Raw genomic sequence first — 27,502 nt, 5'->3', positions numbered from 1 at the left:
TATAATGGATAGAGACTGGCCACAGAGGCAGGAAGACCTGTGTGCAGTTCTGGCCTCTCACAAGTACCATCCGCCCAGTGGCCCTATGGGAGGCACTTAGCCACTACAGGACTTCCTAGGACTGGAAGTTTGGAAGAATTTACCAAGCTGCATTGGTTGAGGGAGTCTCCTTATCTAGGAGTTCCCCATGTCAATGATGTCAGGCTGGGTCTCTATCCCACCCCCCTGTATGCTAGACCCTGGGGATACAAGCAAAAATGTTTGCCTTCAAGGAGCTGATATATGATTCTTTGAGGGAAATAGATAGTTATAATGTTGACGGATGACGCGGGGAGACAAGAAACAGAAAGAGACGTGGGTATATACAGAGGATAATTGGTTTGGTTTGCTTACAACAAGGGTTTTTAACCTGAGCTCTGTAAAACTTTTTTTTTACATGTTTGGATAACCATGTTTCAGTATTACTGGTTTCCTTCATAATCTTATATATTTTGTTTTCTAAAATGTTATTCTGAGAAATAGTCCACAGGCTTCACCAGATTGCTAAATAGGTCGGTTTCAGAGCCTCTGAGATCAAGTGAACCAGAACCCAATTCTGTACAAAAGTTGAATGTCAGGCTAGAGAATTTGGGCTGTAATTTGGTAGTCAATGGAAATGAGGGGAAAGACTTGAAGAAGATTGTAGAGGCAGTACTGAGCAAGGCATATTCAGAGGACTCACAATCTGCTCTGAGTAGAAGATTCAAGTTCACAAGATAAGACTGGGAAAATTGGGATTCGGTCAAATAGTGTAGAAGACTAAATGCTTAAGAGTTTGGACTTTATCCTATAAATAATGGTGAGCCATTAACAAACTTTGAGAAAGAGAATAACCTGATGAAATTAATCAATCAACTAGAATTTTTTAAATTTCATTTTTACTCTTTTCCAGTTTATGTCAATATCATTTTTAATAATCCTTTTCTGACAATTGTGATCTATGTTCTCTCCCTCCCTTCCCTCCTCCCCTTCTCCAACAGGGCAGGTAATGGGATATATTATATCAACTAGATGTACATGTCAACTAGAATTTATTAAGGGTCTACTTAGAATGTGCCAGGCAGTTACTGTCTATCTAGAGATACAAAGAAAGGCAAAAAACAAAAGGGGCAAAAGTCTTTGCTCTTAAGACCTCAGTCTAATGGGGGAGACAACACGCAAACAACTATGTACAAATAAGATATATTCAAAATAAATAGGGGAAAGCTTGAGAGGGAGGGCACTAAGATTAAGGAGGACTGGGAAATATTCCATGCAGGAGGTAAAATTTTAGCTGAAACATGAAGAAAACCAGGGAAGATAGGAAACAGAGATGAGAAATGAAAGGGTTCTAAATGTCTGGGACAGCCAATAAAAATAAGCAGGAGGTGGTGGGTCTAGTTCAAGAAAAGGAGACCAATATCCCTAGATTTAAGAGTATCTGGAGGGAAAGGTGTAAGAAAACTGGAAAAGTAGGACATAGACAAATTATGAAGGGCTTTAAGGGCTATATAGAGGATATTATATTTCATCCTGTAGGTAATAGGGAGCCACTGGGAGTTTATTGAAAGGGGAATTAAGGAGGTCAGATGTATGCTTTTAAAAAGATTAGTATGAAATGGTATTTATGGGATATAATCAGGAAACAATGTGAAGGATGGATGGAGATAGAGAGATGAAGAAAGGAGATTAAGAGAAATATGTTGATCCAACTATGAGGTGATAAAGACCTAGACTAGTCTCATTTAGCAGAAAAGAAATGCTTGCAAGAAACATTGCAGAGAAAGAATTGATAGAACTGGAATGGTGGCAGAGGGAGAAATAAAAAATGACTAACTACAAACACTGATTAAGTACCAGTGTGTGAGGCACTGAGGTAGTTAAACTGAGTAAACAAAAGGCACAAAGAAATTGTCCCCACCCTTGAGGAGTTTATTCTACTGAAAGGGGTTATTTAGGCAGTGAAGGGAAGAGCAGATATAGCAAGCATGTACACAATTAAGTAGAATACAAGGAAAACTGAAGAGTCGATAAATATTAAATACCTACTGTGTGCCAGGCATTATACTAAGCTCTAGGGATAGAAAGAAGGAAATTCATAAAGAAATACACAGTTTAAAAGGAGAGACAACATCTGGACATCTGGAGGATTAAAGCAGGCTTCATGGTAGAGGTGACACTTGATTTAAGCCTTCAAGGAAAATAAGAGTTCTGAGAGGCTGAGATAAGGAGGGAATACATTTGGCATATGAGAAGCAGTTTATGAACATTCACAGAAGAGGGAGATGGCAGGTTGAGTTAGAAGAAAAGGAAATAGAGGGCAGGTGGGTAGCTCAGTAGATTGAGAGCCAGACCCAGGGACAGGAGGTTTGGGGTCAAAATTTGGCCTCAGATACCTCCTAACTGTGTGACCCTGAACAAACCATTTAATTCCCATTGCCTAGCCCTTACCGCTCTTCTGCCTTGGAACCAATATACAGAAGTTGTATTGTATAATATACAATGCTTTTTAAATGGAAGGTAAGGATTTTTGAAAAAAGACAAAGAAAAGAGATAATAGTCCCCTTTGACTGGAGGATAGATATCATGAAGTAAATCTGAAGCCATATTGTAGAGGGATTTCAATGGTAGCCTAAGGAGTTTTGTATCTTGTCTAGGAATAAGACAGTGGCAAGCCACCAAAGTGTTGTTGAGCAGGAAAGTGGCATACAAGTTAAATTTATATACCTTAAGAAAATTATTCTGGCTGTTTTGTGGAGAATAGTTTGAAGAAGGGAGGTGGCTGTGAGAAAACCAAATAAGAAAATATTACAGCATTCTGGTCATGATCAGATAAGTTGGTGGCAGAATGAATGATGAGAAGAGGAGAGATGTGGGAAATGTTGACAGAACTGGCAATATAAGGAAAGACAAACCCTTCATTCTGTTGCTTCCTAGTAGTGTGATCTTGGGGCACAAAGCTTAACCTGGAGATGTCAGACTCTGGTATAATTCCCAGAATGGCAGAACTCAATTAAATTGTAATGGGGAAATGTCTAGCAAAATAAATAAAAATACAATACCATATAATGTGCATTTGTGGTTTTCAAGCCACTGGGATCCGTTTCTATTTTAGTTTGGCCACTGGCTTTGGGCTTCATTACCTTGTCTCTAAAATTAGCACATTAGACCAGATCATCCCTAGAGGATTTTGCAGCTGTATAACTCTGATACCAAAAATACAGTAATCAGACTATATTTCCCATCACATAGAATCATAATATTTTCCCCTCAAGAACAAATATTAAAAGGATAGCTGATTGATAGGATCATCTTCAACCTTGAACCTTAAAAATAAAGGAAGGGAAGGAACCTAGAAGCTGAACTACAAATCTCATAAAAGCTAAAAGGATGGAATTTGGGGGAATAGAATAAATGGACAACATTCAGTGTAAAGAGACTATTATCTAGGTCCACTGTTAAGTATCACTCTTAAGAAGCTGGAAAGAGAAATCTCCCTATGGGGTTAAGAGAACATTAGGGAAGAAACAAGAATAATCCAAAGAGAAATTCAACTTTAAACCTATCAGGGCCTGTAAAACAAGCCCAATTGCTAAGCAGTTGCAGGGTCCTAGATCCTGGTAGATAGTGTCAGGGTTATTGGATGGGTGAAGGTCAGGTAAAACTGATAGGAAGGTGAAAATCCAGAAAGTGATTCAAGGATTTTTAGTGTTTAACAAAGCAAAGTCAGGAAATATAATAGTGATGTCAGAAAAGTGGTCTTGACAGTTACTATGAGAAAAGTCCTCAAAGATATTTTTAAAATCTCAAATGTGTTTCCTTTTTCTTATTGTTTGCCTGGCCTATTTTAGCTCTTCCATTTGGTATTTCCAACTACTTATGTTTTAAATTCCATTCTGTATCCAGTTTTAAAGCAAAAGATCAGTATTCAATTTTATGGCAGAGTTTTTTTTTCCTTTCTCCAGAAGGTTGAAGTAGAAATATTTTAATTACCAAGAGGAGAGTGTCTGACTTTGGGATTAACTGCAGAATGATCGTTGTGATTCAGACTAAATAGACTATTTCTTGGGAACACTTGTATATACATATCCACTTCTTGACCATGTTTAAATAAAAGTGAGGAATTTAGTCTTATGATAACAAAAAATGATCATAAAATCAGTAGGCATGAGATCGAGAATTATATATGAGGGTCGAGCAGTATGTAGTAAAGGAGTCAAAGGTAAACATCACTGTGTTAATACTCTGGCCCTGTTATTTAGAAACTAGACCTGACTTATTAAAGTTTATCTTCCTCATTGATTTCTAACAATGTTATACAGAGCCTAGATAGGGAAAAAAAGGAGCAATTCAGCCTAACTAATCCATTTGCTGTACTCATTCTATACACTGTCTCCCTTTCTCTCTTTATTACTTCATTTGGGGGCTTTGATTGCCCTATTTTAGATCTTAGATTGCTGTAATGCTATTCTGCAGTTGAATGAAGGATTTAGTCCTCACTTTGTTCTCAGAACTAGTCTGGCTATAAATTTATCTCTGTTCTTTGAAGAAGTTAACAGTAAATTTTCAAGAGGAAAAATGGTGGCATATATCCCAGTAGAAGAAAAATAATCTCCTGAAAGCAGAATAACCTCTAGGCTACATCCTTTTTAAAAGGACTTTCATGGAAGGAAACTTTCAACTTTTATGTGCATTTGATATTTTTCTTTGGTCTTTTTACTTGCTCTTCTCTCTCTGTTTAAGCTTTCTTTTTGAGACTCTGCCTCCCTTTCCCACACCTGTTAAATCTCTTGTGAAGTCATAAGGTTCCAATTCTGATGTCACAGTCACTTCCAGGACTGGAGCCAATTATCAGGCACATGAGCTTATGGCTTGGTAGTAGGTTCAAGTAAGAGAAGGATGACTGGGAGAGCCAGGATGTTCAAAGCTATGTAATTCGACAGAGGCTTCCAAAAAGGAATCTATCATATAAACGTGTAGGTAGAATCAGTGGGGGTGGTCCCGCTTCAGTTTGGTTTTATTTAAAGCAACAATTAGCCTTATTAAAATTAAACCAATCCTAATCCGTTACACTAGTCCTCAAACAGCTAAACAGGAAAGAAAAGAAAAGAAAAGAAGTAGAAAAAAACTAGAGGCAGAGCAGTGAGAGGGCTGGGGGAGAGCCCATCTCTGCCACCATGTCTGATGGTTTCATCACCTTTCATTGTGATCAGCTAGAATGTTGATGAACACACCCTACACCAGCTTACCTTAGGTCACATCACACCGACAGCCCTACAGCTCGAGTTTGTCAGTAACTCTCAGGCTAGACTACAGGGGGCAGAGGTTAATCTGTATGTAACTGAGTTGAAATCTGAATCTCAGACTGTATGGAACTAACGTCCCCCAGAAGTTAAGCATATGGCATCCATCCATGCTGCACACACTTGATGATGCCCGGGCTGCTTCTTCAGTCCCGGGGATCTGTGTTTGTATAAGTTGTGAAGCAGCATGACCTGCTTTGTCAACCAGACTGAATGAAAATGGACAGGTTCATGAGGCCTGCATATTCTCCCATATTTCTCACACAACTCCAGAAGGGGGATGGTTTGCATTCATTTTGAATTTTTCGCCCAGCCTAATTTTATTCTTTCTCATTTTATGCCCCTGCCAGACCACCGCTCTTGATAAGGAGAGGCAGGTTTTCCGACGAAGACGCAACCAGGATGTGAGGAGCCGGTATAAGGCACAGCAAGCTCCCCCTGAACTCAACTCTGAATCGGAAGACTATTCACCAAGTTCATCGGAGACTGTTCGCTCACCTAACTCACCCTTTTAATAAAAAAAAAACTAAAAAAAACCCTAAAAAAAAAACCCTTTTACAAAAACCACAGCCCTTGCTTAACCCTTTGAGACTCTTAAATTCTCCAAACTTGTGTGAAAGTTTCATCTGATCTATCTGGCACTAAAATGTTTGAATGACAGAAAAGAAAAGTGTGCTTATGGTCATTTTGAACCCATTTCCTTATGATGAATGAGATGACACACGTTTTTTGTTGAGATGGCAACTTGCTGCTAATAGGATCCTCAAAGGGTTAAGTATATTTTGCAATTACTTTTTTTTCTTTTTAAAGATAGAAGCAATGAATGTTTTCATCAGCCAAGCTAGGATCTGCAGTATGTCATTATAGCACACGTTAACCCTCTGAGTGCATCGATTTCTTTAACATTATATCGGGAGGCCTCGTTAGGGAATTATTCAGGCCTTTTGGACTTATACACAGATGTTTCAGTGCTGTCAATCTGGATAGTTGGGGTGAAGCAGAGTCAGTAACTAAGCCAGACATCCAGAATATAATCTTGCTCCTCCCTCTTTGTGGGTTAATGGCAGCTTCCTAACATGGGTGGGTATAAGAAATAAAACACTCCTCTTAGAAAAGCAAATGGATTCATGATAGCTAATCAACGCCGGTCCCAATGGGGTCTGGCTCCTGGAATGGAGGGAACTGGTTTCATGTCAGGGGAACTAGGTGGTGCTCACCCCCAACAAGTCTACTTATGATGGTGTGCTGATGCCCCTGTAAATGCTGCTTCCACATCATCTGCTGCTAGTGCCAATGTAGACTCTTGGGAATAGTTATATCCCATCTTTATCTTAGTGTGTGAGGATCTAATCAGAATCACATTTTTTCTACAAAAAAGAAAACACAAAATACTGGGAGAAAAAAGCAATAACCTTGCCAGTTTCTCTGGAGCACTGGAATTTCCAGTGCAAAGATGGAAAATGATCCAGCTCTTCATCACTTTGGGTTCCTCCTGCTCTGAGATATGTATATATACCATAAGACCAATATATAGGGGAACTGGGATAAAGGGAGGGGGGATCTTGCCTTCTTTGCAAGACAGTAGCTGAAGGCTTAGCTGAAGGGGAGAAAGAAAGTAGAAAGATGAATCTGAATTTTCTTTAAAAGGAGAAAGAATAAAAATGCTTTTTTAACCAAAAATATTGGTGATACGATTTAAACCACATGCATTGCTTTAGACTACTTACCCAGGCTCTCCCTGGTAATACCAAACACATCAGCAGTTGAGGGAGGTTTAGATAGGAGCCTTACTGTTATGAGGACATAACAACCATCGCCAGCTATGGCTTCCTGGCATATCTGGCAACAACTTTCACATAGAAATTCTTTTCTTTTTTCCCCCAGCAATAGGCCAATTCTTGTCTAGGGTCTGTTTTTCACTCCTATTCTCTGCTCTTAGTAAATGCATCTTTCTCTCATGCTGTGTCTCTAGTGAATTTCCAGTAGCATATATAATCTTTGAGCAATGGGATTTCATATGTCCCTAGTTCTTTCCTTTGAGATCGAGTCACTGCAATGTTCAAAGGAGAGTGAAGCCTTGTTTGCTTGGAGGCAGGAGGCTGAACCAAATAACCTCCTAAGGTCCTCTTCAGCTCCACGTTTTGTAAAGAAGGAAGCAGTGAATCATATCTTTTAGCAAAATTGCATTGACTGACTTGTACATTAATTGCTTTTCACAGTGTTTTTGATGTTCTTCCCTTAAGGGTTTTAAAAGATAGTGTATGTAGTAGCAGAAATTTTGCTCCGAATTTTGTGTTTGGCTTCTCTAGTCTTTTTTTCCCCCCTCCAATAGAAAATGATCTTCAGAGTATACTTTTTACTCTTTCATTCATGCACCATAGTCAATATTTCAACATTTCCATATTTAAACTGCAGTGCTTTTGGTGGCACGGTGTCCCAAAGCATTTTACCTTCCCACTATTAAGTTTAATTTTTTTAGTATGTGTCATCCTAACATATATGTCAGCAATGTACACTTCATTGGGAGTTTTGTTTTTCTTTCAAGAGCCTGAGGTCACAGCACATGTGATCACAAGCTAAAGTAAATGAATTGTTTCTGAAGAGTAAAGGGTTCCCCTTTGTATTTTCAGAGCTCAATTAAAAGAACCCAAAGAATCCATGTTGGTGTGGTTCTGAGTAGATTAAAACCTTTGATTTGGATGACAAAATTCTAAAGCTAGAAATTGCGGTACCTTTTCATTCAATAACCTAATTGGTAGTTGAAGACACAGATCTGGTGAGAAAAAAATCGCCTTCTCTAGACCGATGAAGTAAAACACTTTTATAAATCTTGGAAATAGTCATTTAATTGGCCTCACCTCCTAACACAAGAATAGGAAGAATCATATGGCCAAACAGCAGTCTGCTCTAGAATAAATGTGCTTTTCCTTTCTTCCTTGGGATCAGTTCGTTTATAAATTCTATTTGGGGGGATGGCACTAAATGTATTTCAACAGCATCTGGTATAGAGTAGGTGCCCCACTCAGTCAAGCCTTTGTATCAACAAAGTCTGTGAATCACTCCATAGATTGTATGCAGCTTTGGTGCCTGAACCCAATGGTGTTGGGGATAGAGGATACCTCAATTCTGAGTGATGTATGCTAAATAAACTGTGGAAGAAAAGGTACCCAGCTTATTGAGAAGGAATATTGAGTCATCCCACAGAATGCAATTTTGATTGGCATTTATTTAGGTCCAGTAAGTCAGAGAGCATAGCTGTACTCAGAGGGTTAACATAAAAGCACAAAGCGTGCCAATTACATTGGTGTATGCAAACTGCTTCACTTCTTAGTCTTTGTTTCCCGATTTTGTTTCCAGAAAATTAATCCCAAGATGATCTTCCATTTGAAATAGCTATGTGTTGTTCTTCTGCAAGGAATTTCTATAACCAAATTCATCTTCCTTTCTGTTGCACCAATCAGAAAAATTCAGTGTATTATCATTATGAAAGTATGAGTCTATAGTTAAAAGTTGAAATTCTAACCCTACCAGTGATTCCAGATCTTTTTTTCCCTAAGTCTTGATAATCATTTATGACGGTGACATAGATGACTGAAGCCGTCTTCCCTTTAGAGCAAAGGAATAACAATATGACATTTTCAAGGGAGTTCTGAGATTCTGCTTTGTGGTTGAGTAGTGTACTAGTTAAGGGAAAGCTACTTTATTATGCATTGTGTAAATCATCTTTGTCAATGCGAACTGTTCATATTAATGAACACATCCATTTTCTTTTCTTCACATTGTAGCAGAAACCGTTTTACTTGTTAACAATCAACCAATATGTGATTTGCTTCAGACTGTTAGAGGGAAAAGAGAGATTCAAGTCTTTGAAAAATGTTATTGCTTTATACAGTAGCCCTCATCTACTTTCCATGTGGTGCATTTAACTAAAATAACCAACAAGAACCCTGTGAATAAACTACTGAAAAAGCCTGGCGTCTTGTATTCAATGGGGCCCGCCACCACAGCCCAGTCCGGTAGTACAGTAGCATATGGTGGTTAGCCAACCTGTCAAGCACTGTCGAAATGAAAGCAATATATCCATGAATGAAAGGTAAATTGCAATCCTTTGCCCTTTGAGGTATATTTCAGTCAGGGAGGGGAACAAAAAGGAAAAAGAAAAAAGAAAAATGGGCTCTGAGGGTCACAGTGCTACCATATGACCACAGGTCAAGTACATTAAATCACTGTTATTTGCTGGCCAATGGGCCACATTAGAAAATTGTATCCCCTGTATTGAGTTTAGATTGTGGTGAGGGAGATCTTTCTTAGCATTATTGTGGTACCCGCGAGCCCTGCTCTAGTCAAGGGTCTGTCAGCATTTCCATTACAAACTCCTATTTTCAAAGGTTTTTAATTTGACCATAAAAAATGTGCTCCCGGCTGAAACTTGGCATGTACTGCCTCAACCAGGGGGTGAAGGAGGGCTTGCTTTCTCATCTCCCTCCACCCAGCTCTCCCTGCAGAAAAGAAAAGAATTCATTTTGGCCCTTTACTGACAGTTATAGAAGGGCACCAAGAAAATCAGACATATTAGCTTGAGGGTGGATATTCATTTGCATAGGGTTTTTTTTTTAAACCATAAATAAATCACCACCCAGGTCAGTTGGCCTGTGGTATGGGTGATATATTTCTTTCTGTAATTTGTGAATCATTTTTAAAGAAGATTTGGAAGTGCTTGATTGACTTTGTTATCCATTCAAAGATTTGCAAGGACTTTGAATAGGCAAATCAGAGGGTAGGGCTTTCCTTGGTATTCTCAGCCCAATCCCTTTATAAATTAGAAAGAATCCTCTCCAATAGGCTATCACTTTGCATGCAGTGATAGAAGGTCACACATATGCTTATTTAATAGTGGAGTATGGATTTACACATTAAACTATAAGAGTTTCATGGAGCCATTTAATTCTGCTAGGCAAAAATACTCATTAAAAGCACTCCTATGATTGGTGGCTAAGGTGGAATGGAAATCCTAGAAGGAAGTATCTTTAATTTTTCAAAATACTTGCTCAAATACTTCACCCTGAATTCTTAGCCACAGCAAAGATGTCTTAAAATGTTAGTTAACTTATGTTTCTGTGTGAGAACATACAGAATGGTCTCACCAAATATGTTAGGAAAAAAAAAAAGACTCTGGGGGTGCTTTTAATGGGGGCTTTTTTTTTTTCAAATGGTACAAACATAACCTATCATCCAGTAACATTAAGGGTCATAAACTGGTGGGAAACAGGAAATTCAGTGTAGAGGCTTAGGATGCCTCTTTGAATTTCCTTGGTTGTACTTCAGGATTGCAGCTCCCATGACCATTTTTCAGTGAGCTTCCAAATGGCAGGTGTTTTTAACATGAAGTCTGCAATATTTTGGCCCACTGAGGCAGTCAAGGGATCTAATTTCATCCTCCCCTGGAGGGAGGGGGCAGCAGTCTTTAAAATTCAATTTTACCTGTAACTTAACTGGACTTCTTTCTTTCTTTTGGGGGTGGGGGGTGTCAATATAATTAAGATCCTTAATGTTACTTGAATATAAAATTGTTTCATTTTGCTGTGAACATAGTTTGTGTGTTTAAGTAACATCTGTCCAGAAACCATCCCTGTTGATATTAAAAGAAGGTAGTCTTTTTTTTTTAAGTGATAATAAAGACACTATAGTATCAGCTCATTCAAGTCTAATAAAGTATGGTAAGAAGAAGGTCTTGAATAGTTCCCAAGGGACAATTTTTCACTCTTTGGTGTGTTCTCAGAAAGAAAAAAAAAACCAAAACTGGTCCAAGGTTAGCAACATCTCTGTAACTTTTTTTATTTTATTAGGAAATTAATAATACCATTTTTCATCCTGACTGAAAGAAAATTATTAAAGGATTAGTTGAGTGTGAAATTAAGTAGTATTTTTCTCATGCATGCTAAAGAGGTATGCAAGGAGCTCACTGCATTCAAACAAGTCTCTGAATGGTTTCAATTCTGTGCAAGACAAAATTAACTGTTTCCTTTGAAAATACTGAACTTAACAGTTGCTGGGTGGATCAGATGACAGAGGTTAATCTTTAATTTTCAGGAGACTAATGAAATAACTTTCAAATGATTTGTATCAATGATTAAAGCTGAAATGAGGTCCAATTTTTTCTAATCCCTCAGTTTATGCTAACAAATGTAGGTTAATGTGGAATGGAATCATCTGTGATATATTATGTTCATTTCTGAACTCAGCTTTTTTGATGTTGCTTGTTTTTATGTAAAACATGTTCTTTAAATTAATAAAAATAGTAGTACTTGGTGTATAAACCACTACGGAATACCTTAGCTACAGTGTCCATCCTCAGTTTCTGTTGCCATCATAGCAAAAATTGCATTTTAGTTCCATTTGTAGCAACGTGGCCCAGGAGGAAGCATCCAGCTGCACACATAGGGAATTTTTTCCACATGAGGTTTTAAAAATTTGTCATGCAACCATTTTGCTGTTTTCCCACATATCCTATGTAGCAGAATGTTTGGTGGGCATCATTAAAAAGAATTCTTTTTCATACTTCCCACTCCTCCTCCAAATATCCTGCCTGGGACTGTGGCTTGGATAAACATGGGGAAATTAAATACCATTCCACCCTTTGTTACCCCCTTCACACTATGTATGCTAGTTCTCAAGAGAAATAGCACTGCCCTCTTGCCCACTAACCTGTAATTTGTTGACACTGGAACAGAATCTCCCCACTGGGCATCCCATAGGCAATGGTGGCTTTAGAGAAAACAGCCAGACTTAACATGACCACCATACCCTTTCCTATGGACATTAATAGTTTCAAAGATAAGCTAGTCGCTAGGCACAATGGTCGGTTGTATGGATGGAGAGTGGTGCCAGTCCTCTTACATATGCTGGCACCTACACATGAGGTCATCATTCCCTAACTTGTCCATCTGTACTCCTATTGCCATTTCCCATTTTGTAGCCCAAGTGTTGAAATCACCCCTGATCTTTTAAAGACTGTGCCCCAAACTCTCGCTAAGGTTCGAAGCCACTGCAGATCACTGTATATTGTATTGTTTTGTTTTGTTTTTAAACAAGATTGGCAAATCACCAAGTGATCTGTCCTGGCAGGGGGAGGTGGGGTGGAGTGGGGAGGGTGGGAATGTGGGAGAAAAAGTCTGGAAATCTAGGATACAAGAATATATACAAATAGAAGTGAATAAGGAGAGTTTTCAGTTCTTGTTGCTCACTTAGGTTGGTGGTCTGGAAAATGGGCCAGGTGGTGAGTGTTCATAGAGGCTGGTGTGCCTCTGCTCGTTACTTGGGGCAAATTAATTTCTGAGTCTTAGTTTGTTCACAAGTCAAATGAAAGGGTGGACATAAAAGATCTCTATGGTCCCTGTTAGACACTAATGGAATGAATGGTACAAGAAAAAAAGCATTTTGGGTCACTATGGCTTTCAGCTGAAATGGGGAGTTGTGGGACTCTTCCTTCCAGCTCATTTCAAAACAAGAAAGAAATGAGAGGAAATAAAGCATATATTAAGTGCCTGTCATTTGCCAGGCATTATGCTCAACACTTTACAAATATTATCTCATTTGATCTTTATAACAATCCTTTGGGCTATTATTATCCCCATTTTACATCTGAGGAAACTGAGGCAAGCAGAGGTTACACAACTTGCACAGGATCAAAGAGCTATTGTGTGAAGCTTGCTTTGAAAACTCAAGTCTTCTGACTCCAGGCCCAACATTCTCCACTAGGCTCCCTGTTGGTCGAGGCAAAAAGTATTTCTGGAGAAACTGTGATGTGTAGTTTATAAATATTTATTAAGCCCCCATTATGGACCAAGTACTAGGCTAAATAAGGCAAAAAATAACAATGATAATCAAAATAACATTGACTGCCCTCAAGGAACTCACAGTCTAAAGAGAGATGTCATGCAGATAACTAGGTTTAACCAAGATATATAGAGGATAAACTGGAAAAATATCAGAGGGAAGACAGTAAGATTTTAAAAGATTAGGACAGATTTCTTCTAGAAGGTATGGCTTTAGCTGTGACTAGAAAGCCAGAGAAGCTTAGAGGTGGAGATGAGGAGGGAGAATTCTAGGTACGGAGAACAGCCAGAGAAAACGCACAGAGTTAGGAGTTAGAGAGCTATGTGCAAGGAACAGCAAAGAAGCCAGTATTACTAGATCACAGACTATGTGGAGGGGAGGAAAAAATAAGAAGACTGGAAAGTGAGGAGAGGGTCAGGTTAGAAAGGGCTTTCGATGTCAAATAGGGCAGAGCAGGCTTTGGTTTAACAGGCAAGGTCTAGAAAGAACATGTCTTCCATCCCATCTCAAAAAACTATCTTGATAAGAGAGGTGTCAACTAACGGTGAAATATGTGGCGTGATGGTAGAGGTGGAAAGAATCACAGAGGCTATCTGAGCTGTATATTCCACCACCATCCCTGCCACTTCATTTTACAGAGGAGGAAACTGAGACCCCAAAACTTGCTTAAGCGATTTGCTTAACATCACAGTGTCTGTCAACCAATGATACAATTACCAAGTATTGTGAAAGAGAATTCTTTATTCTCTTTGTCAATTTTGAGTTAACACTTTGTTAGCCATCAAGTAAGAGAATTCATGAAAAAGTAAGAGAATTCACAAATCACTTACTTGATGGCTAACAAAGTGTTAACTGAAAATTGACAAAGAGAATAAAGAATTCCCTTTCACAATATCAAAGCAGGGATTTGAATCCAGTTCCCCTTCACTCCAGAAATTAGAGCTCCACAAACTTCCTTTATCTTTTTGGAAAGGGTTTGTATATTTTAATGCACCTCTCAGAAGGAGTAAAAACTGAAAGACCATCAAGGTACCTTCCAATGCATCACCATAGCTAGTTTTTTACCCTTTGCCAAATCACAGCTGTACTTTGAGTCCCCCTCAAGTGGAGACCATAGCTCTGAAGGCTTTTCACTATATGCCTTTAATAGGAATGTTTGATCCCAAACTGCTAGATAGGGACTTTGCCCTAGTACTTTTTATAACTATTCCCCTCTCTTGAGTGAGACAGACAGAGAAAAGGAGGGATAGCTGGATGGCTGGATGGATAGATATAGACAGATACACACACACACACACAACTATACAACGATAAAACTAAGACCTATACTCCAAGAAATCTTCTGCCAGCTGCATCTTCAGCCTGTCTCAGAGAGTTCCTAATTTCTTATCTACCAAAGTGATCACATTGCTCAGGAAAATGTCAGCCTGATGTCTTGGAGTTCCAGAAATCCTCTTTGTCTGAGAATAGACATCATGGTCATTGTAGTAACACACAACTTATTCAGACTACATACAAATTATATTGAAATGTTACATAAATCTGAACATGGCCTATGGAATAATCCTGATTAAGATTCTTGAATTCCTGATTAAAAGCCTCCTCCACTCCCCCAAATAAGGAAATAATTTCATTAGCACCCTTAGAAACAAGATTGGAAGCTAAGTATGTGAAAACAAAGCAGTAGTATGGATGGTATCGAAAAGACCAGACAAAAATATTTACCAAAAGAGAGAGAGAGACAGAGACAGAGAGAGAGAGACAGAGAGGAGTTGGGAAAGAAAAGTCATGTCTCCAGCCTTTGAACTAACAGTTATAAATTCATCAACATTTGTAAAGGAAATCATGAACATAGAGAATTATGTGAACTTCAAAACACCACGTAAATGCTATCTTTTTTATTACTCTTATTTAGGAGAGCCTCCTTCCCTAGGCAGCACAATGGATAGAGAATTGAGCATGGAGTCAGGAAGACCTGAATTTGAATCCTTTCTTAGACACTGACTAACTATGTGACACTGAGCAAGTTACTTTAACCCCTTTGAGCCTCAGTTTCCCCCTCTGTAAAATGGAGGCAATAATAATAACACCTACCTCCCAAGGATCAAAGAAGATATTTGTAAAGCACTTGGCAAATCTAAAAGGGCTATATAAATGTTTGCTATTATCATTATGAAAATGGTTTGGACTTTACCAGCTCCATGAAAGGGTCTTAAAGATTCCCAGGGGACCTCAGACCACATATTGAGAAGCAGTGTTCTCCAGAAGAGACTATCTGCCTCCCCTTCCTTCAGTCTAGGCCTGCCCATCACAGTCTGATCCACACCACTGGGACCTATAAAAAACTGCAGGAACACAAAAGAGATAAATGTTTCCTCTTCCCATTAGTCTTAAGTCAGGTGAAAGAACATGCCAAATGCTGTGACTTGAAAATGGGAAACTATATTAGTAACTTCCTTTAACGCCAGAAGCACTGGTAGCTGAAGAATTAAGAACCTAGTACATATGTGCAGGGTAGGGAAAGGCGGTGACACATGCATGCACGCAAGTTTGGTATAAAGGCACACGAAGAGGGGAAGGGGGGAAAGACCACTGACATTTGATAAAATTACAAAGGGTTCCAAATTGATCAATAGCTCATAAAGCCAGCACTGTCTTGAGGAGAAATCCAGAGTTTGGGTAGGTGGTTCACCAGTTTGCCAATTGACCACTTTGGTCAAATTTTAACCTACTTTATAAATAATGTGGTCCTTAGATATAAACCTTGTCAACTTAATCCTCAGAGAGGACTTTTTATCCCCCTATCTTCTTTCACTTCACTGAGTTCTGGAAAAAGATAAATCCATTGACCCCGAAAATAGCTCTCCCTTTTCCTCCTAGGCCATATCCACAATACCATCTTTCTGTGGAGCTGGGTGATAATTAATGTGCTGCCAGAGAGATTTTTTCATTATTCCATCAGAATTACCTATTAATTTTCAAGATTTCTCCGATTAAGCAACAGATCTGACAGTGCCAGTGGCTTGCTCAGGGTAGGAATCTCTTTTCCATTTCAACAGGTAAATCAAGGTCCAAAGCAACCCAGACATTTTCAATTTCTTCTTTTGACACATTCCCCTCAGTCCTCAATATTGTATAGATTCTGTTTTTTAATAACATTTTCTAAGGGCCCTGCTTTCCTGCAGAAGAAACCATTTTTGCTACATAAATAGCTCCCATTGTTTCCACTTACTTTGTAAAGGAGGGTAATGGATCCTGCTGGTTTCTTAAAATTGAAAAGCTGAAAATTTCCACTGGGGCTTGATGTTAATACATGCAGCTGCTGATTAGTGTTTCCTCGAAGTGCTTCTCCCACTCTAGTGGCCCCCTGAGTCATTTACTTCTAGAGACCCCAATAGCTTGCCATGTTCTCATGAGAACAGAAACACTGTGGAGTGGAAGCACCTTAATTTGGTTGCTTCTAGAAGTTTTTAGGAACTGACTATACTGTATGATGTGCCCCTTCTTATTCCCTATTATATTTATAGGCATGAATCTGGGTAAAAGAATGCCAATGGAATCCTCAAAAAGGACACCTCTGAGGCCAATGGATTTGTGGTAGTTGTGTGATCCTCGATTTTTTTTTGAGAGGGAGTCATTTTTTCCTCCCCACCAAACTCAACTGATTCCTTGAGCCACTGCCCAGCTGTCATATACTGGGGTGGACAGTGACAGGGGAATCACTCCTTCCCCTCCAAGGCTCAGGCTAGATTCCCAGAGTTTAGCTCTGCCTGTCTTGCCCCACCAGTCTGCCAGCAGGAAGACTTTCACTATGAGACAGATACTTTCTTTGGAGAATAGAAGAAAGGGCAGAGCACACAGAACCTGGATAGGATTCTTAGCTTGAGTTTCCCTACTTCCCCAGATGCATCAATCCTGAAGGTCACTTATGTTTTAGCAAGAACAGCAAGAGGAAACTACTGGACTGTGTAACTTGAACAGTTCAGTCTTTAAACTGCTTCTTTCCCCAAAGGTACATTAGCTGCTGAAGAGCTATGCTGCTACTTTATCACCTGGAGCCAATATTTTGATCCCTCTTATGAAGTTCTATATCAAACTTAGCTTGATAGCAAATCCAGGCATCATCTTCATCCCACCCTTAGATTGCCTTTGGGTTATTTCATCTCTTCACCAAGACAATTTGGGAATTGGATGAAATTTGTACCCATATTTGAGGCAGAAATCAGATATCAATCTTCAGAAGAAAGAAAAGGTGATAAATGAGGTCTTGGGCAAGCTATGTTCTGCAACAAGCAAAGGGAATATATAATCTTAGATGAATTATTTTCAGTATGCAAATTGAGTAAATTAATATTTACCTTGGTAGAGAATCAACCAAGAGAGTAGATAAGTGGCACGGTGGATAGAGCATTGGAATTAGGAAGATCTAGGTTTAAATCTGATCTCAGACACTTATTGGCTGTATGACCCTGGGCAAGTCACTTAATCCTATTTGCCTAGCCTTTGCCCTTCTGTCTTAGAGTCTTTACTAAGAAAGAAAAAAATAAGGTTTAAAAAACATTCTGACCTATTGAGGTTGAAGGTTTAGTTTATTTTTTTTTCTGTTCCATTGTCACTTGTCATGTCTGTTTTCAGCCAAAAAATGGGGTTAGACACTGGATATGACAAGTTTCCAGTGGGTTTACTATAGAATAACAACAACAAAAGCATAGTGTATGTGTGTGTGTGTGTGTGTGTGTGTGTGTGCTCATAATGATTCAGGGAATGTAGGTCAACAAGAATACATGGGAGGAAACTTCTTGTTGTTGCTTAACTGTTTTTCAGTGTTCATCATCTTATTATCCACCCTTAAAGCCCAGCTTCCCTTCCCTACATCAGTGTTAATAGCTTTCTGCAGCCCAGGATCTGGTTCTCTGCTAACGTAGTCTCCTTAGAGTTCAGTTTGCTTTCTAATATTGTGTTTCACCTCATCAGTTGGCATAGGAACAGAAGGCAGCCAGAGTAACTTGAGATTTGAGTCGTCAGACTCAAAAGTCCTGCTGTAAATTGGGAAGACACATTCTGGCACTTGGAAAATGAAGAGAAAGTCTCTAGTGCAGGATACAGTGTTCTCAGTTCAGAGCAAAAATAATCTTTGGCTTTCCCCTGATGCTGATGCCCCTTAGAGATATACACTGTGAAAGGCTGCCTGCTTAATGTCCATCACAAGTTTTGGGTGGAGGGGGATTATAGCAGGAGAAGATGGAGATCAGCATTTTAGTTCACTATAGTTTTTCAAAAAAAGAATCAGAGAAGCCCTAGCTAAGGTAAAAAGCAGAATTGCCCTCAAAAATTGACTCTCTCCCTCCATTCCTTTTTTTAAAAAATCATGAACATTTGGTAAACTTGCAGGCTTTTAACCTAATGATACGGGAGAAACTGAATATAATCATTTAGTAAGAGAGAAGCTACTTTCCTAAGAGTTGGCCTTATTTCCTGGGCAAGACGAAAACTAGGTCCTATTAGTATTAGAAACTCAACCTATCTGGGACACAACTCATTATTTGCCTTTGAAATCTACTCCTCTAACCTGTTGGAGAGCATCAGGCTTCCAAGTTCACACACTGGGTCTCAAGTCTTCTCTCACTCCCCTCACCCTCCCATAGGCAATCTGTTACCCAATCTTCTCCATTCCCAATCTATGAAATATGGATGATCTTTTTCTTACCTTTCTCAAAGGGTTGTTGGGAAAACAGTTTTTGCAGATGTCAAAGCACTGTATAGATGTGAGTTATTATCATGTTAAAGGAAGCCTATGATTATAGATAAAAAATAACCCACATTTATGTAGCCTTTTAAGGGTTACAAAATACCTTCTTTATACCAGCTCTGTGAAATAGGTAGTGAGCTTTATTTAAACTGTGTTGGAATTAGTGGTCTTTGGAAAAATAATCCCAGAACTCAGGTGGGACTTCATCTTATGTACTGTAACATGCATTTGCAGAGGCAATTCACTTAAAACTTTCCAGCTTTCTTATTTGCTGTGGGAGCAAACTTCCTGTTGTGGCTTAACTGTTTTTCAGTGTTTATTATCTATTACATACCCTTAAAGGTTAGCTTCCCTTCCCCACAATATCAGTCTTAATAGTCTCCTGCAATTTAGGGAGACTAGGAAGTCCCTGGGAGATTCTCCTAAGGACTAGCTCTAACCTGTTCAGCCCTGGGCAGTGGTCTTCCTGATGTTAGCCTTGCTTCTGCTTTTCACAGCACAGGCTATTGTTAGAGGAATGCTTCTGGGCTCTTAAAATTTTTTTTTTTTAATTAACAGAAATCCATCTTCTCTCCCTCCAATTCCTCATCTCATTAAAAAAAGAAAAGAACAAATATGATCCTTTTAACAAATACAAATAATCGAACTGACTCCTTGACCATTTTTAAAACAATATATGTCTTACTCTTTATGAGGAATTTATCCCTGCTTTGTCAGGAGGTGGCTCATACACTTCATCATTGGTGCTCTGGAATCATGGATGGTCATTGTGTTGCTCAAAATTCATACTGTTTTCTAGACCACCAGGTGCCACAGTGAATAGAGTGCCAGGCCTGGTGTCAGGAAGACTCTTCTTCCTGAGTTCAAATCTGGCCTCAAACCCTTACTTAGCTGTGTGGCCCTGGGTAAGTCACTCAACTTTTTGCCATGATGATGAGTTACCTCATCTGTAAAATGAGCTGATGAAGGAAATGGAGTACCACTCCAGTATCTTTGCCAAAAACAAAACAAAACAAAACAAAACAAAAAACAAATAGGGTCAAAAAGAGTCAAACACAATTGAATAGCAACAAAAATTATATTAAGACAGCCATAGGATAAAAGTTTTGAAAAGAGCAAGTCATTTTTTAAATAGTCATAGTTTTCAGAGTTGTTTGTTTTTATAGTGTTACTACCACATACAAATTTGCTCTTGTTCTACTCATTTTATGCTTCATCAGATAATGTCTTTAAAATTATTCATTTTTATGATATCGTTGTTATAGAATAAATTGTTCTGAGTATGCTTACTTTCCTCTGTATCAGTTCATTCAAGTCTTCCCATGTCCTCTTGAAATCATCTATTTCCTACTATGTGTAAAGATTAAAATTTAGGGGAGATGGGGAGACTGAGGCAGGTAGAAATTAGTTTCTCTCTGCAAGGAGTATTATATTTTTTAGAGGTTTATTAAAGGATAAAGATTAAAGAATATACAAGTAAGAAACATGTGCCTAGGCCAGAGGCCTAGACAAAATAACCTCACATCACGCAAGAGACCGCCTGCTCCAAAATGGAAGTCCAAAAAGAGCCAAGAGAGAGAGCGAGAGCCTCAAAAGCCTTTGAATCAGCTTAAATACCTTCTCGATCTCGGCCCCGGTGAGATTACAAGGCATTCTGGGGAAGTGGAGCAAAGGCTCGTGGGGATTGTAGTCCTGTATTCGAGTCTATTTTTTACATATGACAGCTCTCTTTGTGTTGGCAAAGAATTGGGAATTGAAGGAATACGCATCAATTGGGGAATGGCTGTACAAATTGTGGTATGTGCTGGTGATGGAATAATATTGTGCTATAAGAAATGATAGGCAGGATGGTTTCAAAAAGACCTGGGGTAACCTACATGAACTGATACAAAGTGAAATAAGTAGAACCAGGAGAACATTGTACACAGTAATAACAATATTATGAAATCATCAACTGTGATTGATTTAGCTCCTCTCAGCAATAAAATGATCTAGTACAAATCTGAAAGATTTATGACAAAGAACTACTGAAGTCAGATGCAGATCAGAGCACATCATCTTTCACGTTAGTTTATTTACAGTTTTATTTAGGGGTTTTAGTTTTATATGAGAATCCTCTTATAACAATGACAAATATGGAAGCATGTTTTGCATGATCAAATATATATATATATATATATATCCCAGATCAAATTGCTCACCATTTCTGAGAAGTTGGAGGGAAGGGAAGGGAGAGAGAATTTCACCTTATAATTTCAGATGTATGTTTTTACATGTAATTAGAAAAATAAAATATCTTTGAATTTTTAAGAAATCATCCATTTCCTCATTCCTTATAGCATTATAGTATTCCTACACATTCATATTCCATAACTCGTTCATCCAGTCCCTCATTGAAGGACATCCCCTCAGTTCCTTTTTCAGAAAATCTTTTTACAATACTGTGTATTGTTTCCAGGGCAAAAAAGAGATAAGGGCTAGGAATTGGGGGTTAAGTAACTTGCCCAGGGACACAAAGCTAGGAAATGTCTAAGGCCAAATTTAACCCAGGACTTCCCATCTCTAGACCTGGATCTCAATCCACTGAGTCACCCAACTGCTCCACTCCCCCTCAGTTTCTAATATTTTACCCCTGTATACTTATACTAATTCACCTTTATATTAACTTTTAAGCTTTAAAAGGGATGACTAGACTTTTTGTGGTGGTAAAAATTTGGAAAATGAGGAGTTGTCCCTCAATTGGAAAATGACTGAACAAATTGTGGTATATGATGGTGATAGAATACTATTATGCTATAAGGAACAATGAATCGATGGATTTCTATAAGAGCTGAAAAGACCTCCATGAACTGATGTGAGTGAAATAAACAGAACCAGGAGCACATTATTCACAGTAACTGAAACACTGTGGGATGATCAAATGTTTTTGACTTTGCTACTAGTAGCAATACAATGATCCAGGACAATTCTCAAGGACTTATGAGAAAGAATGCTGTCCACAGATAGAGAAAGAACTATGGGAGTAGAAATGCAGAAGAAAATGTACGATTTATTGTTTCTCTATATGGGTATGTGATTTGAGGTTTTGGTTTTAAGAGATTATTACAAAAATGAATCGTATGGAAATAGGATCTAAGTGATAATATATGTAAAACCCAGTGGAATTGCTTGTCAAGAATGGGAGGGGGCAGGGAAGAAGGGAGGCAGACAACAAGAATCATGAAATAATGGGGAAAAAATACAATAAAAGGGGTTACTAGGTGGTGCACTGGATAGAGCACCAGGCCTGGGGTCAGGAAAACCTGATTTCAAATACGACCCTAGACACAAATTGGTTCTGTGAAATATATTCATGTGGGTAATTTATAGAGCTCCTTGGAAGACCAAATTCATGTGAAGGAGACCAGACCCAACACAGCTAAAGGAAGATAATAAGAGTATTGGAAATGGAAGAAAGGTCTTATTGGAAAGATGAAATAAATCCAAAAGGCACTGAAATAATAGGTGGGTGTGACTTCTGACTCAAAGTCACTGAAAGGTTTTGAAGGGTGAGATAGGAGGATAGAAATTCCAATTTTTAAGAAAAAAAAATGGGATCTTCAGCCCGGTGAATTTAGTCTAAATTTCCTAAATATCTCATTAGAGGGATGGTTAATGAACATCTAGAAAAAAGAAAGCAGTGAAAATCACTTGGCTTTATCAAGACCATAATCAATCTTTTTGAATAGTTAAGAGATTATAGTTCAGAGAAATAGTGATATAATTTGTCTAGATTTATTCTGTCTAGGATTTAAGAAAGCATTTAACTCATACTAAGTCACTTATGCTATTCTTATGGAAAAGACAGAGTAATGTGACTAGATCACAGTCAGCATGCTATTTCATGGATTTTGTAGTGATGGAATGAATGATTGGATTCAAAGAGGAATTATTGGTAGTTCAATATCAACTTGGAAGGCTCAGTGGAGATTCTGAATCAACAATTAGTCTTGTACTGATGGAGGTAATAGATAATGTGTTTACCATATTTGCAGATGACACAAATCTGGGAGAGCTAACAAATGGGAGAGCTAGGGGAGAGCTAAAAAGATGGATGACAGAACTATGATTTTAAAAATATCTTGGAAGTCTAGAATGTTTAATAGAAAATAATGTTGTGACACTACAACTTAAAAATTAATTTCTAAAGTATAAGGTTAAGGAAGTATGGCTAAATAATAGTTTATCTGGAAAAAAATGAGGTTTTAGTGGTCTTAAAACTCAATAGTGTAATATAGCAGTCACAAAAGAACAAAGGGGGTGGGGAGGAATGGCCAAAAAAGAACAATTATTTCATTAGTTATTGTGGCAATGTTCAAAATAGCAAATTCGTAATCATGAAACAGAAGATGCACATTAACAAATACTCCTTAATATTCCTAATGAGTTGTTCCAAACTCATCTGATACTGATTTAGTTGGAGTAAGCAAAGACTATTGTCCAAGAGTCTAATAATCTCACAGTACTTGGTTCTGGGCAGCTAGGTGGTATACTGGATAGAGTGCCAGGACGGGAGTCAGGAAGACTATTCTTTCTGAGTTCCAATCGGGCCCCAAACACTTGACCCTGGCCAGGTCACTTAATTCAGTTTGCCTCAGTTTTATCATCTATAAAATGAGTTAGAGAAGGAAATGACAAACCAATCCAGTAGCTTTATCAAGAAAATCCCAAATGGGGTCCCAAAGAGTCAGATATGTCTGAACAACAATAAACAACATTTGGTTTCTTGTCAGAAATATGATGTTAATTTCTGGGCAACACATTTTTGGAAATGCATTTATAAAGTGGAGAGTGTCCAAAAAAGGATAGGGAAGAGGCCCAAGTTCGTTCCATATGATGATCAGTTGAGAGAGTGGAGAATTTTTATCCTGGAGAAGAGCATTGACAGGCACATGATACATGTCCAAACATATGAAGACCTGCCATTTGGGAAATGAATTATACTTGTTCTGCTTGAAACCAGCATGCAGAACAAGTGTGATGCATGCATGCAAAACTGCAGAGGCAAATTTAGGCTAATTATGAGAAAAAATCCCCAACAATTAGGAGAATTGTCCAAATGTCCAAAAGAAGTGGCTGCCTAAAGGGAAAGAGGCTCCACTTTTCCCAAGCAAAAGCTAGACTGCTATTTGTCAGAGGTCATCTAGTCCAAACCATACATGAAAAAGTTCTCCCCTACAATCTTCTTAAGATCCTTCCAATTCTGAAATTCTGTGAAACTCTGATTCTGTAACAAGCCAGAGTCAACGTGGCCCCTAGGATTACAAATTGGCCGTGCCATCCTCAATGGCCTCTCAGTCAGAGGAGCAAAATCGATTTGAAAGAAATGAGCAAGTTGGATTTAAGCCTTGAATGTTGAAATGAACATATCTTCAAACTTGCCTTAAATAAAGCCTTTGAGACCCTCTAGTTAATATAAGAATCTTCTTTGGCTTCCATTTGAAAGTTCTTTGGCCAACTTTAGCTATCACTTTGAAGTATGCACCAGCATCTGTTGTAGAAGATGTAAAGGTTAAAAAAAAATTCTAGGAAGAGCTCAGTAAGAGCCTTCAAATTAAGTCAATTATACTTTGGAACTCAGTCACTCAGTTCAGAAGAGGAGGTAAAGGTTTGAAGTAAAGACCAAGATTAACCCAAATCTTTTTCAATTACACAGAAACCCAAAAGCCTACATAGCAAGGTATTTTTTCCAAAAAAGAATCAGATGATCCTAGATATGACAAGTACCAAAAACAATACACACACTCTCACAACAACACAAAAGTAGATATATTTGTAAGATAGGAAGTGACTCATCACTGGCATGGGAGTAGTTTTTGAAACTGTTTGAGTCAGACCCTTGACTTTTTGGAGCAATGATCAAAATTATTTAAAAGCTAGAAGAATAAATATGAAGAAAAGATGGCATTTTAAAAGTCATATAATTGAAACAACTCCAAAAGATATAATTTTTGAAAGCATGTAATTAAAACAACTTTATACTAAGCTACTTAAACAAGTTACTAGCATTGAAAATGGGGAAATAAATGGAGGAAGGGATTGATAGGTACCAGCTATAATACAATAACACAGAAGTTTAACCAATCTAAATCAATTGTCAGAATAAGGAAGAGGAAAGCAAAAGAGTCTAAAAACTCCCTTAGTCAGCAAATAATGGACATCTTCCAGAGAAATGACATCCAAACAATAGCAATTTAGAATATAGACTCATTTTAAAAACTTTGCCAAGAAGGAATACTATACTTCACTTCCTTTCTTCTATTTTTCTGTTTTTTTATTTTTTGAGATCTCTTATACTAAATGATTAACATGGAAAAAATGTTTTTCATGGTTGCACATGTGTAATCTATATCAGATTGCTTACCAACTCAGGAAGGGGAGAGAGATGGGAAGGAGTGAGGAAGGACATATGGAAAGGAAGAAAAGAATTTGGAACTCAAAATTTTTTTTAAATCAATGTTAAAAATTGTTTTTGTATAAGGATGACAAAAGATCATGAATAAATCTTACCTTATAAAACAGTTAAGAGTCAGTGGAGAGAAAAGTAACTTTTTAAGTTAACTTGGTAAGAAATCCAACCACACTTTTATAGTTCCTATGTAATAAATCTATTATTAACTTTAGAAATAGCTCCCAGACTGGATAGCTCAATAGTAATAGATAAGAAAAGATCACATCTTCAGCTTAATGTATCTGTGTTCCCAAAGGAAAATACTGTCATTCCCTTCTAGCAATAAAAAGTACTACCCATTACTGAAACCCAGGGACAATCCCTTAATGCTAATCTTGCTATCTGCCTAAGTTATCCCCCAAAAGAGAAGTGAAAGGGGATAAAAGGTTAATTAGATATAGGGCAACTATTTGCTTCCATTACAAAAAAAAATGTTAAAAACACAAACATTGACCAGAAAAGACCTAAGCAACAGTAGCTTATAATTACAATGATAATTTCCTGGATATTGATGTTTAAAACATCAAAATATGAGGCATTTTGCAAAATTGCTAAACTAGAATTTCATCATCCTTCAGCTCTCTACTGTCACAAAAACTTCCTTTAAGTCCATATTTTCTAGCAAGCCTAGTCAGGGGGTAAAGTTTATCTTCTTATCCAAACCCATTTTCTCCTTAAAGTTCCATAGAAGATGCCACTGGCTCTTTCTGAAGTGAAGGCATCCAGGACCAATGGACCTCTTGAAATCAAAAGTTTGCTTCCAATACTGGAGACATCATCTCAGTCTTGCTGCTGTCACCTTTATTAAACAAAGACCCAGAGAACCTTAATGTTTGATAAATGCAAAGACCGCAGACATTGGGGAAAGAACTCATTATTCAACAAAAAACTTCCAGGAAGATTGGAAAAATAGTCTAACGAAAACTAAGCATTCACCAACATCCCATACTATATAACAACCAACATAAAGTCCAAAAAGGTACATGATTTACATAAAGGATGGCATCATAATTAGAGGAACACAAAAGAAATTACCTTTCAAAAGTGTGGATGAGGAAGAGTTCATAACAAAATATAGGCCAGCATTATAACTGGCATAATGATATAGGACTCCATGGCTATCTTTCATGACCAGGGATGACCTGAGCTGGGTCAGGAAGCCTGATTCTTTTAGGAGCTCATTATTCAGCCCCTCCTTTGACTATCCCAAGACATCTTTAATTGGTGATAGCTATTTAAGAGGTGGTCCATCAGACCCAAACTGACAGTGAAGTTTTGCTTAAAGATTGGGGAAAACCCTTCTCCCCTTCACTGACTAACCAAGTCTTGTTAAAAAGAAAGACATTCCTTGGAATTCCCAAGCACAAAGAAAATCCAAAAAGTAGCAAGCTATATGGTATCTCCCAGATGGTATATCCCAGACATCGGATTACGCAGTAATTCTATCTAATGTATAGGAATTAATAAAGTACATGAAAAGTTCATTCTCACACAATTCTAGGCACAGATGGTGGAGTCCATGGGCCCAAAAGCTCAAACCACAGTGACCTTGGACTCAGGGTTCTATGCCAAAGATTGCAGCCAGCTTAGTGAGGAATTCCTGAGAAACCAGGGTGCCAGAATGCAAGGAAGGGGGAAGGATGAAAAGGTGTTTGTACTTGGAACTTAATGAGACCATATATATAGGAAATGAGTTAAACTGTGAACCTAATCTCCCTCTTCTCCCCATAAAGTGAGGTGGCATAAAGAAGAATTAGGCTTCCAGGTGTTTTGGGGCAAGGAAGGAGAAATATTCTTAAATTTTTTTTTTGCTATATCATTAAATATGCCTTCACAAAATCTAATTGACTTTTTTAATTGAAAAGTTTTATTTAATGCATTAATTTAGAATATTTTTCATGGTTACATGATTCATGTTCTTCCCCCCCACACTTCCCCCCCCCCATAGCCAACGTGCAATCCCACTGGGTTTTACTTGTGTCAATGATCAAGACCTAATTGACTTTTTAAGTGGCCTCTTGTCCCCCAGTTAATTGTAACTAGGGTTCTAGGGACCTCTAATATTGAGAGAACCCCAGAGGTGAGGATTTAAGTCAATAGCAAAAT

General features: G+C 38.1%; 1 protein-coding gene across 6 annotated transcripts in view; it reads left to right on the top strand.

Moving 5' to 3' along the window:
• The window catches only part of DCLK1 (doublecortin like kinase 1), a 415,491-nt gene extending 403,835 nt beyond the window's left edge, over positions 1–11,656 (top strand). For all 6 annotated transcript variants that reach the window (XM_007495323.3, XM_007495321.3, XM_007495322.3 and 3 more), the window contains one exon: positions 5,672–11,656. In XM_007495323.3, coding sequence (XP_007495385.1) covers positions 5,672–5,729 — 58 coding nt within the window. In that variant the 3' untranslated portion in view covers positions 5,730–11,656. The remainder of the gene's footprint in view (positions 1–5,671) is intronic.
• Positions 11,657–27,502: the final 15,846 nt, after the last annotated feature.

The sequence above is a fragment of the Monodelphis domestica genome, chromosome 4 (genome assembly GCF_027887165.1).
Source record: "Monodelphis domestica isolate mMonDom1 chromosome 4, mMonDom1.pri, whole genome shotgun sequence".
In the NCBI taxonomy this organism is placed as follows: domain Eukaryota; kingdom Metazoa; phylum Chordata; class Mammalia; order Didelphimorphia; family Didelphidae; genus Monodelphis; species Monodelphis domestica.
This window is presented reverse-complemented; position numbering and strand designations above follow the sequence as displayed.